This window comes from Anabrus simplex, chromosome 1 (genome assembly GCF_040414725.1).
Source record: "Anabrus simplex isolate iqAnaSimp1 chromosome 1, ASM4041472v1, whole genome shotgun sequence".
Classification (NCBI taxonomy): Eukaryota; Metazoa; Arthropoda; class Insecta; order Orthoptera; family Tettigoniidae; genus Anabrus; species Anabrus simplex.
The window spans coordinates 504,575,035-504,591,408 of NC_090265.1; the positions used below are offsets into that span (position 1 = coordinate 504,575,035).

General features: G+C 37.2%; 1 protein-coding gene across 1 annotated transcript; it reads right to left on the minus strand.

Annotated features, from left to right (window-relative positions):
• Positions 1-4,007: 4,007 nt before the first annotated feature.
• LOC136875021 (endocuticle structural glycoprotein SgAbd-3) lies at positions 4,008-15,501 on the minus strand. Its single transcript, XM_067148778.2, has 3 exons — positions 15,493-15,501; positions 8,519-8,631; positions 4,008-5,259 (listed from the first exon to the last, which is right to left on the minus strand). Exons 1-3 carry the CDS (start codon positions 15,499-15,501, stop codon positions 5,016-5,018), a joined length of 366 nt encoding a protein of 121 aa, XP_067004879.2. The 3' UTR covers positions 4,008-5,015.
• Between the last annotated feature and the right edge of the window lie 873 nt (positions 15,502-16,374).

Here is a 16,374-nt window from a genome sequence, read left to right on the forward strand (position 1 = left end):
GGGGGGACCGGTAACATAATGACTTTTTGAATTTCGTCCCGCAAAATAATTCTAATTTCATGACAATGCTGGTGAATCATTTGTTGATAAACTCGATGTAGAAACAAATTTCTGATGCTTATTAAAATAATTCCATGTTTAACGTGATTCTGTTGAAATCTCTTCATTTTTACCATCATTGTACGTGGTATTGTGTTAGTAGTATTGCCAAATTCCACATTCTAGGAGTGTTCTTATCTCGTAATATTAGATCCACATCGAGATGTCAACAGACTGGTTTTGATTAGTGTCCGCATACTAACTCAGTATGTTGTAACACATACATAATTATCACGGATAACATTCCTCTCTTAATTTCACAACTCCCAACATTATTCAATAGAAGAACCAGCACGAGGGGAATAAGTTGTTTCAAAAAATTATGCATGCAAAGTGACATTTAAGTGAAATTACTGAAGAAGTTATTCCGAATCACTGTGTCATGGTATTCATGGTATTCGTGCTTATCGAGTTGGAAACACGAGCAAGATAAAAATACTCAACACCTTCTTTCATTACTCAATTTTATTTATGGAATAACATCTCTTTCAAATTCTCTAGTCTTTAGCATTTCTCGTAAAGTCTGGAGAATCCACTATGGACCAAAACATGTTAATGTGAGGATGAAATGTGTATCGTTGCTCCCGTTGTTAACAGCCTCTGATACATGAATGTATTAAGGAAAAAATATTCCATAAAGCTTCACTTCACAGTCAGCACCCCCACTTCCAAACGTAATACCATCAAATGAATTTGAGTTTCTTTAAACAGGGACCAAATATGAGATCTAATATGTCAGAAATGATTCATGAGATACCGGAAACTGTTATGCATTCTCCCTGTAAATTTCAAGATTATGTAGGATGCCATACGAACCGACTTTGTCAGCCGGTCCACTGATTTTCTCATTTATGTGAAAAAGGAATAAATACTGCATATTAAATTGGAGAAGAAAAGTGAAGAGATATTCTTAGAAAACTTTCACGCAAATTTTCACTAAAATTGCTTAATTGAAATAACTTCGCAGCCCATCAAAGCTATCAATATTTTATCTTCGTTTGTAATGATAATAATAATAATAATAATAATAATAATAATAATAATAATAATAATAATAATAATACTAATAATAATAATGTAAAAGGATGGGTACCCGTCCAAAGCAAAGTCAAGTCAAAAAGCATGATGGCACAACATTTCAAGAAACATACCCCAGGGGGTAAATCTTCGGATAAATCTCTCGTCGTGAACGCCACGGCGCACGAGTCTCGTTCGGATTCTGGGGGAGACTCGACATCATGCAAGAGAAGAGTCGGAGCGTCTCGGTGTACCCCGAAGAGTCAAAAACTCAGGCCAAAATCTAAAACCTTTTTAGCAACTTTCAACATAAATTCATTTACACAAACTGGCAAGCTGAAAACCCTCACCAAAGCTCTTCACGAAAATCAGATATCCATAATCGCCCTACAGGAAACAAGATACCCAGATGAAGAGATTTTTGAATCCGAAGGCTACCGATTTTTCAAGAGCAAAGCGCAAAAGAGGAATCCTCAATGGAGCTGTGATGCTTGGAACTGCGTTTGCTGTTAGAACCAAGATCCTTAAATCGGTTGCAAATTTCGAACCTGTGAATGACAGATTGTCTATACTCACAATTAATTGCGCGAACAAAACGTAAGCTCTAGTTAACGCACATGCTCCTACAAACGTTAAGAACAAGTCTGATCCAGACGAAGTTGATAATTTCTGGGACCTACTGGATGAAAAATTAAACAAAATCCCCAAACACCATGTCAAGCTTCTTTTGGGTGACTTCAATGCCCAACTAGGTCGTGAACAGAAGTACAGGAAAGTTATAGGAAATTACCCTGCTAAGAACCAATCCCAACGGCAAAAGACTGGTGTCCATTTGTGAAAATCACAACCTGCAGGTCATGTCGACCCACTTTCGCCATCTACCCAGAAAGCAAATGACTTGGCGTTCTCCCGTCCAAACTCTCGGAGAGTTCCAAATTGATCATGTTGCAATCTCCAGGAGAAACAGCCCAGAGATTATGAATGTCAAGATAAAGAAAGGCTATACACATACAACAATGTCCCCATAAGAATACACGTCCAGAACATGCCACATACAAACCTCAAAATCGCCGTTTTTGCATTTACGATAGTTTACCTCTGACGTCCAGAAATGGGGTAGGGAATCTAGCTAACCACCTGATCACATTTAGTCACTGTGCGAGTCGGCAGTTTGTTTGAGTCGCGTTGCTGTGAACATGCGTTCGGGAGATTTTGTGTTCGAATCCCACCGTCGGCAGACCTGAAGATGGTTTTCCGTTCTTTTCCATTTTCCACTTCAGGTAAATTCTCGGACTGTATCTCCATGGTCGTTACCTTGCAGATCATATATCCTTCCCGTTATTGTGTCACCGAAATCGTGAGTTGTTGATAGTCCACTTTTCTAGTAATGGGCGACATATTCTTTCTTTCCGCAAAGGTCTCAGTGACTTGAAATATTTACCTGGCTAAATATATTAAAATTAAATTTTGAAATGGATCTAGGTGATGTGTAAGGCAGTGGAGCTGAAAATGTAAGAGAAAGGCACCGTTTATTCATTCTAAGTGACTGTCTTTGAAGATATCTCTGGACCATTGTCTTAGTCACTATAAAACCTGAAACCATCTGGCGGTACCTGTATGCTCTCTGATACGTGATAGAGAAGAGAAAAACGTAGAAATTAACACATAGGCTATCTATAGCGTTAAATTAAAATGTCCGCAGTATGATAATTGATTCCATACGATTATTAGAAATTGACTACACTTTTTATATTCAATAGACTTATAGGGTAGTTTCTTGTAATACAGTCATAATTTTGAAATGGAAAAGCCGGGAGTGTGACCTTCCTGGAGAGACGTTAACTGGTTCCACAATTGAGGCCAACGCTAGAGAGAAAGACGCTCAACTATTAAAAGTATTTCTATCCACGTTTTTGCAACATGCAGGTGTAATCTTCTTCTTTAAAATATTGCTGCCCCTAGATTCAGTTAAGCTTTAGATTGCTATATCCCGCAGTTAAAATCCTAGTCGATTCATATGAGATGTGTGGACAAAGAAGAGGGTTGCAAGAAATTAAATGCATAGACAAGTATACAATAGATTGGATCCCCTCTGTGGAGCAAGGATCGAGCGTCGATCTCCGGATTCCACTATCACGGGGTTCAAACACGGTGGGTGTTGGATTCGTGAAGAGTGGGTAAAGCTCATTTGGTACTCCCGGCTGAAGAATTTAGTCGTATAAAGGTCTCTACTGGCAGCTTTGGTGTTTACCAGATAACATTCAAACTCAGCCTTACATCACCCAAGAGAGCTCCTCTGACATATGTCAGAATACAGCGAAACGTCGAAATTGACATCCAGGTGGTTAAACCAACGTCGACTCAAAATATCTGCAACATTATAGTTGAAAAAATGTATTTTTTAAAGAGCAACGAGTAAAATCAATTTCGTGTACATATCGGGTTCTGTTTTAGTACCAAAGATGTATAAGAACTTGATCATTCAGGGGACACTTTTAAAAGTTGACGAGCTCACTGAAATTAATACTGTATTTCAATGACATCTAAATTGATGTGGCATACATTTGTGAATGTAATAAAAAGAAGGAACAAGCTTTATTAGTATTTATTGAACAAGTTCAGGGAACAAATCACGCGGATGCCTCAATATCTATGAACTGAACACGTCGGAATCTTTATTTTGTGGACAGCGTATTCTACGGGCACCAGAATCATACCAGGCTTTACCACCATACTCTTCGACGTGAAATCTACCATATTGGCATTAAAACCGAAAATTATATTTTTCTGACATCGGATTTTACCTTAGTACCACAGACATTATCCCTTTTTCATTTTTTTGGATGGGATTGTCCAGTAGGGAGTCAGTAATAAAAATGAATGAAGGATAGTAAATTTTTTATTAATAATATATACATGTGTACAAAACCACTGCATAGTAATTTCCAAACATGTTTCAAGTACAGAAAAACTGTGGTCTGAAAGAGTATGACTGGTTGGAAAGTTTTCAATCACGGAGTAGCTTGTATGCATAACACAGAAGATCAATTATACAGATCTGCAAAGTTGAGGTCTTTAAGAATTGTTTGGAATATTCCATCGTATTTAAGAGTAATTTAGTGTGCTTATTTTAAATATGTCCACTATTTTGTTCTATCATAATGGGATTTATCATACATTTCATGTGAAAATATAGGAAAGGAGTATATTAATACATACTGAGGTAAGAGCATGTACTTGCAAAAGCAAATTAAAAATTATTTCATGTCTATCCGCATTCTTCCCTTGCTTTCGAGGCTCGTGCTAGCAGTCCTCCTCTTGTAAGTAGCCCGTGGCTACCATGCAACACGAAAATCTAATTTTAACCGAGTTCACGAGAAAAAAAGCCAATGTAATTGCGAATGTAAATCAGCAACACTGTTTATCATGTCACAAGTCTTTAGTTGTTGGCAGAGAAGAAATAAAGAATGCCAATAGTATGAGAATAAAACAGATTCCCACGTATGTTTCTCAATGCACGTTAGAATATATTCCTCGGTAATTAAATATTTTGAAAAATATGATGGCATACTAAGATTTCCCTGTAAAAATTTAATTCATGATTAATGTAGTACCTTACAATGTGTTCTGCGAATAAGAAACGCTATCACGTTTGGGTCCTTAATGACATTTAGGGATTCTGTAGATACTGACATTTGAAGTATTATTTGGAGAAAATGCGGTAGGGGATAGAATTTTTCTATTATTTTCACTGAATTTAGCGTACGGAAATCTGCTAAAATAAGTTTTACTTTTCAGTCATATATTTTCATAGCAGACCTGTGTTATTCTGTAATTGACATTGATGGTGGCCGTAATGAGATATTCAGTCGTATTTTTACAGTATATTCTGCAGTAGCTTAATTCTTAGGAGGTGGAGCCGTAGCAAGGTAGGCCAGTGCTCTAGCGATAGCCTCTGGAATAGCAGGTATGTGGTCACCCTTAGGCTGGTACCCATTCTCGTCGGCGGTATAGGTGAGACGGATCGGTGTGCCATCAGGGGCAGTGTAAGAGGCTGAACCTTGAACAGCTTCTCCAGCTTCAGCTCCGATCTGTTTCAGCTGCCCAGACTGCTGCACCTCGGTGCCATCAGAGTTCTTGAAGCTGTCACAAACGAAACAATGCACTGTAGAAGTTGGAATGTTAAACCTAACTGTTCCAGTCGAAACTGCACTCAACATTTGTAGCATAGTATTTCAGACTAGAAAAACGATAATAACTTTTCGTGTTTCAATCAGGAAAAGGGAAATTATTATTATTATTATTATTATTATTATTATTATTATTATTATTATTATTATTATTATTATTATTATTATTATTATTATTATTATTATTATTATTATTATTATTATTATTATTATTATTATCATTATTCTAGATCATCGTCTGAAATGAATTTCTAGCACTATGTCTCACGCACTACTATACTGTAGAAATGATTGCATAATCAACAGGCGTAACAATTTACAGTAATTTTTATGGCATGGAAATTATATTAGTACAGTAGATCTATTTATCTATCTATGTGAATAATGGTGTACTAGAACGTAAGTATATATGTAATCGACGGTTGTAATTGATATTCAATTGAGAAAATATAAAGAACATGTGTCTTACTGTGCTTGAAACGTCTCGGTGAACCTTCTACAGGTATTTCTATCCTAGAAATTGAGTTATTTTGCAAACATCTTGACATGAAGGAACACAATAAAATTTCTTCTTCCAGTCTACATAGCAAATAAGGATGACCATTTCAATGTTATACAGGAAAAATTACAGCTTTTTAAAGAATATTTCTGAACTTAAAATAAATTGCATTCATCCAATCTTTAGTTTATTTTAAAATGAACGTAAGATATATAAATAATTATACAATGTCGCTTTTTATTTCATACTTCATACAACAATAATTTTAAAAATGTATATCACATTAAATTTTAGCATTTAATATCTTAGTGGGTGTGTTAACTAACTCGTATTTCTGGTGAATTAATGACTACTATTTTAAGGTGAAGAAAATAATATTGTGAATCCTCGTGTTGATACGAACGCAAATCTCGTCACAATACGCTCATGTATCTCAAAAGGAAGACATTATTAATTACATTTATTAATTAAACTATCTGCTATATTATATTACTACAAGTTAGTCTTAATGTTTAACGTATAAACTTAATCTTTTCCACTTTACCTTAGAGAGTAATAAAAGAAAAATCTAGCTGATAGTTTTTAGTTTCTGTTGTAAATGAAAAACACCCCTCAGTTATTCCTTGGTGCCACTGGTGTCTTTGAGTCAAAGACATGCGTCCTCGGTTTCAGGTTTCGAATTAGAAAATCAAAACACGTTCCTTTATGTTCATTTGGTAACCTGAAATGGTCGTCATAAACTCTGTAACGTGCATACGACAGTGCTCAGTGTAAATCAAAGGAGACTTTGTTAATGCAGGTCGTCTACGAAGTTTCCTCAGAAAACACTGAATCTGGAAACATATATTGGGGAGAAAATGAAATACCAATGGGGGATAGAGAATCATTTACTGTCAAAATTTGCATCGAGTACTGAACAGGTCAAAATAATTGTTTCAGATTATATTTTTCTGGTTTTGATGTTGACATACCCAATGCTACAAGAGGGTGATATCGGAAGCAGTACTTAAGCGGCATGAATTACAACGTGACGATGCAGTGCTCGTTCTCACTGGATTATCTCGTTCGAACTTAACAAGGGTTGCTTTTCGTTGAAGGACTTGTGTATAAATGCAGTTTAAATTTATTATTATATTAAGGAATAGAAAGCACGCAGACTTTATTTCTATAAATAGTGTAAATCATAATCACAGAATTTGTTAGATAAGTCAAAACTGATATCGTTTCATAAATTAGTAGATACGTTTCACTGAACATTTGTTATTGAATTTTTGCATACCACATTGAATATGACCACACAACCGGAACGTAGTACACGAAGATGGACTTAGGCCATTATTTGAGGTGGCGAATTTTCACTATTGCGATATTGCACGAAATGATTATAAAGTCATCTACGTCTGTATTTTCATTTTTCACGACCTGTAAACCACTTTCTGATGTGACTCAAAAAATGCGAAATTTACTCAAAATTCTATATAAATGAAAAACTGACGATTTTCTCAAATAAAATGTCACTTATATTCTTTAATCTCCTTCCAGAGACTTAAGATGAGGAGTTTGTGCCCCCTTGGTCCGACTTCAAGTGCTGTAGGCTGTTAACATACCCAGAGTTCCCAGCAGTTCTGTGGTGTATTTGGGTGCCTACCAAGATTGTAGATGCTGAAAGGTATTTTTGTAAATACAATCAATTGCAAGTGATAGGAGAATATGAATAACAGGACAGAATTACTTCAGCACTGTCTCTGATTCGTGAACACGATTCAAGACAATCTTGTATGTTTTATTTTTATTATTTTGCTTTTGAATCAGTATATCTATTTTTCTTTCATCCCTCAACCAATGTCAATTTAAAGTAAACACATAATTTTGTTTAGATTTATCCGTTTTATTTTTACTATTATCCGCGTGCAAATGCGATTTCAAAATTACATCAATATTATCAAATTTATCAAATTTAGTTATCAGAATTTACTGAACTGCTATGTTCTTCTTCAAAATTCTAAATTAAACAATGGCCATTCCTAAATATAATTATTCATCTGTGTTCACTTATTTGCTTTATTCACAAAGACAATATTGAATGATTAATTTCCTGTATATCTGAGTTAAAACTTCGTTGGAATGGCAAAGCGTACAAACGATTTTTGAAGTTTTCTACCCACGTTCCTTGATTAAGAAAATCTTGAAGTTTCTTGTATTAATAGCTGTAAACATTCTGAGTTTATTTTTTAATCAGAAGGATGTATTATTCCTGGACGTTTTCCCCAATTTCCTAGGGTCAGCAATTGTGTGGATTTGAGCCTGTCTTATGGTCGGATACCCTTCATCCCAACGCCAACCCTATGCAAAGGGATGCAGACAGTACCGCGTATTTCTGTGATAATTGGTAGTATTGCGTATTGTGTGTACACTTGTGTGTGTATTGAGACCAACATAAATATTCAGTTCCAGAGTCATAAGAATAAGAAGAATAATGATTAACGATACAGAATTACAACTCACGAGCCGACCAGTAATCGAACCCGGGGCCCTTTGAATCGAACGCCACTGTGCTGACCATTCAGCTAAGAAGCCGGACGTCAGAAACATTTAAATTCATGTTTAAATACCATAACAATGCTCTCCAATTGCTCGTCAACCAAAATTTGTTATTATCTTAAAAGTTAATGGTGACTTGTATAAAAGTATCTCTGCAATTTTGTTTACATACCCATAACTGTAAGTCCCGTCGTACTTTACATCGTTCTCCGCAGATAAGATGGTGATCTCCGGTCCTGCAACACTGGCTGCAGCAGCCACAGCCACCAAACATGCGAGACAAACCTGAGGACACAAAGATTTGAAATTATATACTCAGAATATTGCGTTTAATAATCTGAAATTGAAGTTAATAATAATAATAATAATAATAATAATAATAATAATAATAATAATAATAATAATAATAATAATAACAACAAATATATCACCACTGACAACAAATGAAACATATCGATATCTTGGATATAACCAATCAGCCAGGATTCAACACAAGGACACAAAACAGGCCTTAAGACTGACATATATTGAACGAGTAAGACGAATCGTACGTTCTAAGCTCACAGGAAAAAGCATTGTTAAGGCCATCAACACGTTTGCTATACCTGTTCTCACATACTCATTTGGAGTCATAAAGTGGACTACAACTGAGTTCAAGGATCTTCAAACGAAAGTGAATGTGTTACTGACAAAACATAACATGCATCATCCAAAATCAGCTTCAGAAAGACTCACTCTCCCTCGTTCTGATGGTGGTCGTGGACTAATAGACCTTGAGAAATTACACAATGAACAAATTACATCACTAAAGTGCTACTTCAAGCATAAATAAGAAACCTCAGCCCTACATAGTGCAATGGTTGTGGCAGATAACGGTTTTACACCCCTCAATATGAACACCCCGGCTTCACTTAGAATGCCATTCTCCACAAATGAGGAAAATATCGTTCTATGGAAAAAGAACTCTCTTCATGGGCGGTATCCAAATGAGTTAAATCAGCCATATATCGACAAACAAGCGTTGCATGAGTGGCTGACACATTCGGATAAATACCCAGAAACAGAGGGCTTCATGTTCGCCATACAAGATCAAATCATTGCCACAAGGAAAGCATACAGAAAGCATATACTGCATGATCCGTCTGTCAATTCAGATCTGTGCCGACGATGTAATACATCTCCAGAAACCATTCAGCACATAACCTCAGGTTGTCAATTAATGGCAAGCACAGACTACAAGTACAGACATGACCAAATTGCAAAAATCATTCACCAGAAATTAGCCCGACAAAATAACCTAATCCATTGTACCACAGCATATTGGAAGTACAAACCCCAATCAGTCTTGGAAAGCGAAAATTACAAAATTTACTGGGATAGAAGTATCATCACTGATAAAACTATTACCTGCAATAGACCAGACATAACTTTTGTTGATAAAAACAAGAAAATCTGCTTCATAATTGACATAGCATGCCCTAATACTCACAACCTTCAATCAACACAGTCAGAGAAGATTTCCAAATACACCGATCTGGCCACAGATATAAAAACCATGTGAAAACTCAACATTATCATAATTCCAGTAGTGATTGGATGTAATGGTATTATACCAAAGACACTACACAGGAGCATTGCAGCCCTTAATCTCCACCCTCTCGCTTACAGAGAATTACAAAAAGCACCAATCCTGGCCACTTGCCATATAGTAAGAAAGTTTATTGGCATGAAGCATCCACCATACACAGAGGACTAATGAAACTCGTCGACTACTAATTATGACCGTTTGTATATAGTAAATCTCTCATAAATATCTGTCTATTTGTCAACAATGTTAAGTATATACCGATATGTATGAAGCATGTGCGTATGTACCAAATAGTACTTCTTCCATGAACATTGTACCGAAGAAGCTCATAAACCCAATTGTAAAATTGTGAATTATATATAATAAAATATAATAATAATAATAATAATAATAATAATAATAATAATAATAATAATAATAATAAATGTATACTTTATGCTTTTTGTGTTTTACTATTAGCTCTGTGCAAATGCGATTTCAATATTATACATATCAAGTTTATAGAAATATATTACCTATTTATCTTTATCAGAATTAACTGTATTATTATTATTATTATTATTATTATTATTATTATTATTATTATTACTATTATTATTATCGTATACAATTTAATTCTGCTAATCTTAATAGAAGTTATTTTTCTGCAGTGTCTCAAACGACCCTGAACTTTCCACAGACTTAACCAAACTAGCCAAGTGATCGTATATCTCCTCACCAGCTTCATCATGACTGTGGAAAAGATGACACTATGCCACAACAAGTACTGGAGAGGTTTATATACGGTGCGGATTGACGGAAGGAGGAGGAGGAGGAGTTTCAAGTGTACAGCCACCAGCAAATCAACGAACAGAGTGATGTCTCTGTACAGTAGGTCGAATGTCATCCTCTGTAAACGGGATAATTTATGTGTCGGCTTCTTTCCAAAATAAATATGAAAAAAGAATGAAAACTTGAATTCACGTACTGCTACAACCTTTCAGAAATTAGCATGTCTCTACAGAAGTGGTCAGTAGGACGTCAGACTAAATATTTCTTACCTCACTAAAGCACAGAGGTTGAAGGCCGAGCGATTTTGAAACACATTTAGATTCACAAATGCTTGAACATGTTTCTTCCTAATGATGTCGGTAATTGATTTAATCCCTAACTTCGTTGGCGAGAGTTAAAATTTAATATTTATAAGTAAATACGGAGTGGGATGATGGCTGAATGCTACAGTGACAAGTTATTCACCAAGGGAGCCGTCTACGATACGAATCTCAACCAATGAATGACAGAGTTTTGAAATTAATAGTCACGTTGTCGTATTTCGGACTTCATTTCGAATTAGAGGTCTCGTGTCTGCGATCACAACATCAAGCCATATAGGCATAAAATAACGCTTGCATGTGTAAATAAATTATATTTTAGTCTTTATATTTTGTTCTTTTTTGTTCATTTTACCGTTAATAATCCTAACGTAGATCATTCTACTGTTCTTCTCAGGCAGAGTGCCTCAGACGGTTGAGGCGCTGGTCTTCTGTATCCAACTTCGCAGGTTCGATCGTGGCTCAGTCCGGTGTTATTTGAAGGTGCTCAAATACATCAGCCTCGCGTCAGTAGATTTACGTAAAAGAACTCCTGCAAGATAACATGGTATCACAGAAAACTGTAGAAGTAGTTAGTGCTACGTGAAATCTATAGCATTATTGTTCTTATTCTACTGTTCTCTATATAAAACGGTTAGTGTTACATTATTTACATATAATATCACTAATTGCCTCGGCTCCAGCTCCTTAGCTGAATGATCATCGAAGTCGCCTTCGGTCTAGAGGGCACGGGTTCGATTCACGACTGGGTCTGGGATATTGATCTTAAATTCGCCTGGATCGGGTACTGGATTTTTGTGCTTTTTTCTACATTTCTGAAACACACTTACCACACTCAACACTATCCTCCACTACAATAAAACGCAGTTTCTTATACAAGACAGAAGCCACCCACACTCATCGCATACTCTATCTTACAACAATAATAATAATAATAATAATAATAATAATAATAATAATAATAATAATAATAATAATAATAATAATAATAATAATAATAATAATAATAATAATAATAATAATAATAATAATAATGCATACGCTATAAATGAATCATAAAATCCACCCGACGCTATTTCTTGATAGGTACTGTTTGTTTGTTTTTCAGCTGCCACCGAACTCCCACTACTACTACTACTACTACTACTACTACTACTACTACTACTACTACTACTACTACTCCTACTACTACTACTACTACTACTACTACTACTACTGAAATGTTTTCTTTTCTCCCCTGAAGGGGGAGGCGGGCCTCTTAGGCGGTGATGCCGTCTCTCAGGTCGGGAGATCTGTTACGGTGAAGGAGATGCTCGGAGAAGGTGAAGGGGTTGGCAGCCGTGGCCTAAACTAGGAACTGTCTGCCATTCTCCTAAGTGCAGGACAGTGGAAAACCACGAAAAACCATTTTCAGGACAGCCGACGGTTGGGGTCAGCCTTGAGGTCCAGCCCTGTCCCGTCTCCCGAATGCAGAGGCGTAGAGCCACGGTAAAGCCGTGGCCACTCCTCGTCTGCTTGGTTGGCCGGTCAGAGTGTAGAGCTGTTGGACCGCGGACCAGCCGTGGCCACTAATGTGTCGAGACCCACTCTTCATCTACCGGCCCCCGAAGTCCCAGTTTCGTACTTGGCTTTGAAGCTGCTAAGATATGAGTGGTGCTGAGTAATGGCGTTCGAAGCACGACTAGTGCATCTGGATGCTATGAAATCTGCTGCTCTTAAGGCCTGTCATACTGCAGTAGCACATTCTGGACCTGTGAGGAAAGCAGTGGCAAACTACCTCATTCCTCGTTATGTTTTGTACTCCTCGTTATGACACCGCTATCTGTTTTTGAGATTCTACACTTCGTTGTACTCGGCTGACCTTGCATTCTGAGCATCCCGGTGAAACTCTAATCAGGCTTTCGATTCCAGGGGTTCAGGGAGTTCCAGTCACTTTTTTTTTTTTTTGGATCACACTGGAGGTCACACATCGTGTAGATAATTGTAGGCAGGTTCTGTAGATGTCAGACAAGTAGGCATGAAAAAGTATTTTATAATTAGAGGCTGTTAGACTTGAGGTGAAGCATTTCAAAGATGTCTAATATCAATCGGTGGGCCATTCTAATAAGTCAAGTACTATGGAGAAAATATTGCAGTATTGCACTGAATCCGACTTCACCCAATCGATTAACCTTGTTCTAACTCACTCATATCGATTTTAAGCGATAGTTCACACGATGCTACTTGTGTTGTTTGAATTCAATGTACCCGTGTGCCTGTGCTATTTGAAATTGTAAATTCTGTAAATCTATGCTCCTTGTTCATTAGAAACATATCTTCGCCAGTCCTCCTGAAATCCTACATTTCCTCTACGCTATGAGAACGCTCAAAGCGTTTGAGTACATCTCAAGGGCTGGAAGCTGAATTATTCTATTCATGAATTTCTATACATATATGCTCCTGTGCATTTAGTTCTGTTCCAGGTGGTACTTGAATACTGATGTGATACCCATTATCTTGCGTATGCTGTGCTTTGCTGTCTTGCTTTTGACGGGATTTAATATTTGTCAAAATATCAGCTTTGTATTCATGTGTCAATCATTCATTTCAAGGTAAAGCTATTTTGTGATATGATGTCATGGTTGAGGTTATGCTCAGAATAAAATAGTATGCAATGCGATCTAAGGGTATCAGCTAATTATTTACAATATAGTAAGTAGTCCTGCTGCAAAATAATAATGTACTGGGATGTCTTTGCTGGCGAGATGTAGTGTTTACAGTGCACTATGTCTTCTGCTATGGGCTAGAATAAATTTGTTACTTTCATTGGCCTTACCCTTGGCTATGACAATATGAAAATGACCGAGGTATGAGCGATGCTAGTAATACCATTCTTTATGCAGCCAGTCCCTGGTGCAAAAATATCGCTCACAGGGTCAGTTGGTGCATGCATTTCAGTGGGATTGGCAGACTGATATGTAACAGCAACTTCTGGCTCGGTGAGGAAAGCAACGGGAAACTACCTCACTCCTCATTTCCCTAGTATGCCTCTTCAGTGACGCCTAGGCTATATATGACAGGTGTTGGCGGAACTGTGGAGGATCAAACCAGCCTTCGGGCTGAATACCCAACATACACAATGTACTGGAAATGGAAATAGTAGAACTGCATTATAATCGTCATAGTAGGTGAGGCGGGGGGGGGGTCGGCCTCTCACCGCTGAATACCGTGGTTCAAATCCCGGTGACTCCATGTGAGATTTGTGCTGGACAAAGCGGAGGCGGGACAGGTTTTTCTCCGGGTACTCGGGTTTTCCCTGTCATCTTTCATTCCAGCAACACTCTCCATTATCATTTCATTGCATTTATCACTCATTAGTAAATCACCTTGGGAGTGGCGACTCCATTGTAATGACAACCTATACATGTTTCATTCGTTACATCCCTGACCTGGTCAATGACTGGAAAACAGGTTGTAGGTTTTCATTTTTTCATTTTCAGTAGGTGAAGAGTGGGGATGGTATAGGAGGCGAGGGGGAGGAGCAATAGTCAGGATAATCGACTTTGCGTCACTACGCCGGGAATTACTTTTCTGCTCTATCTGTTGATAATAATATACGAAATACTAAAGTGTTGCACACAGTGCGCATCGTGGCGCTATCTCTGCTTGCGAAATGAAACTACCATTGCCATCTGGCTTGGCACTGAAATTTACTATTGAGTTTCATCTCTATCCTATTATATACTATTAGATTCTGAGCTTATCGCTTATCGTTTATCGCTGTTCGTTTGTAGACGAGCGAGTTGTCTGTGCATATGGAACTGCGTCGTTCAATGGCAGGCTTGCATCGCCTCACTGTTGCGCATGTGCAGGCGAATAAACAACAATTTTTTTTGCTTGAGTATGTTTTGGACGTCAATGTATTTTAGAATTAAGGGTTACTTCAATTCAACGTTGTAATTCATATTGTCATACTTTTAATGTGTACATAATTCCTATGTTTTTTACATATTATTACTAAACATGGATTTATACTCAACCAAAAATTTGTAAAAACAATCCAAATATGACAGGTCTTAACCTTGAGACAATTATGTAGGCTGAAGATGCTTGTAAATGAGGCGAAACATGTCCCTGTAAATTCGTGTTGTAGTATTATGAACTAGCAACACAAAATCAATTTGTATTGAATAGGTGGATTAAAATAATCACTATATTGTAAGCATTTATAGCAAATTTCAATACGGGTCTAATCATGAGATTAGTTACATGTAATAAAGTGTTCTGACCCTAAATTGATAGATGACCTTATAAGGTAGCCTTGTCCGTTCATCTGCTTGATGTTCATGCATGAGAATGTCTTCTCGGCATTGGAGTTACGGCAGACGAAGTGTGCGAGCCCGAGGCAACGATATATCTGCAAGCGGGACAACATAAAATGATGACCCTTTATTTCAATGTTTACCTACACCTATACAGTGTCATTACCTTCACCATAGTGTATTCTCAGCATGTATCAGTGAAGGAATTCCGTACCTTAAGCCACCAGATGATATTTCACGACAGAGTGGTGTGTCTGAATCACCTGTTTTAGACACCCTTGTCAACTGTTAGTTTGATCTCAATTTCCGTTGTGAACATGACAGCAAATTCTGCCAGTACACAGAAAAGGTGTGGAAAGTTTTGTAGGAAAGGTCATATAACAGGGTTTCCATGGAGGGAAACGTTAGATATTTGTAAAAAAGAATAGGACATAGTTTTGGGCAAGCACCATTTATCTCTCTAACTTCTCAGAAAACTGTGTAATCCAATTCTTGGAAGAAAAAAATACTGACTTCTGGTATGGTTTCTGAAGCATAGATTACGTATATATGTATGTGTGTGTGTGTGTATGTATGTATGTATGTATGTATGTATGTATGTATGTATGTATGTATGTATGTATGTATGTATGTATGTATGTATGTATGTATGTATGTATGTATGTAAGTATGTATTGAACCCATGACCTTTGTTGGCCCAAGGGTTCAGTATGTATGTATGTATGCCTACCACTTAGTCACGTTTCCCGATACAGGATCGGGGATGAGGTGAGATTAATTTTTATAGGATGATTTTATCGCTGGGTGCCCTTCCTGATGCTAACTTCAGTTGAGGAGCTAATGAAATTGTGTAAGGATGGTGGAAGGAGTCAGTTGTGGTTTATGAGTAAGAACTGTCCCTGCATTTTCCTGGAAGTGAAAATGGGTAACCAAAGAAAACCATTCTTAGGACAACCGACGGCGGGGTTTCAACCCACGTGTCTCACGAATGTAGAACTCGGTTCCATAGCCGTAGGGCGTTAAGAAGCGCAGCCAGTCCGCGGTGTCA

Coding starts and splice junctions, on each gene's coding strand:
- LOC136875021 (XM_067148778.2), bottom strand. Junction 5,260..8,518: donor GACGGGACTTACAGTTATGG/GTATGTAAACAA, acceptor CGTTTGTGACAG/CTTCAAGAACTCTGATGGCA.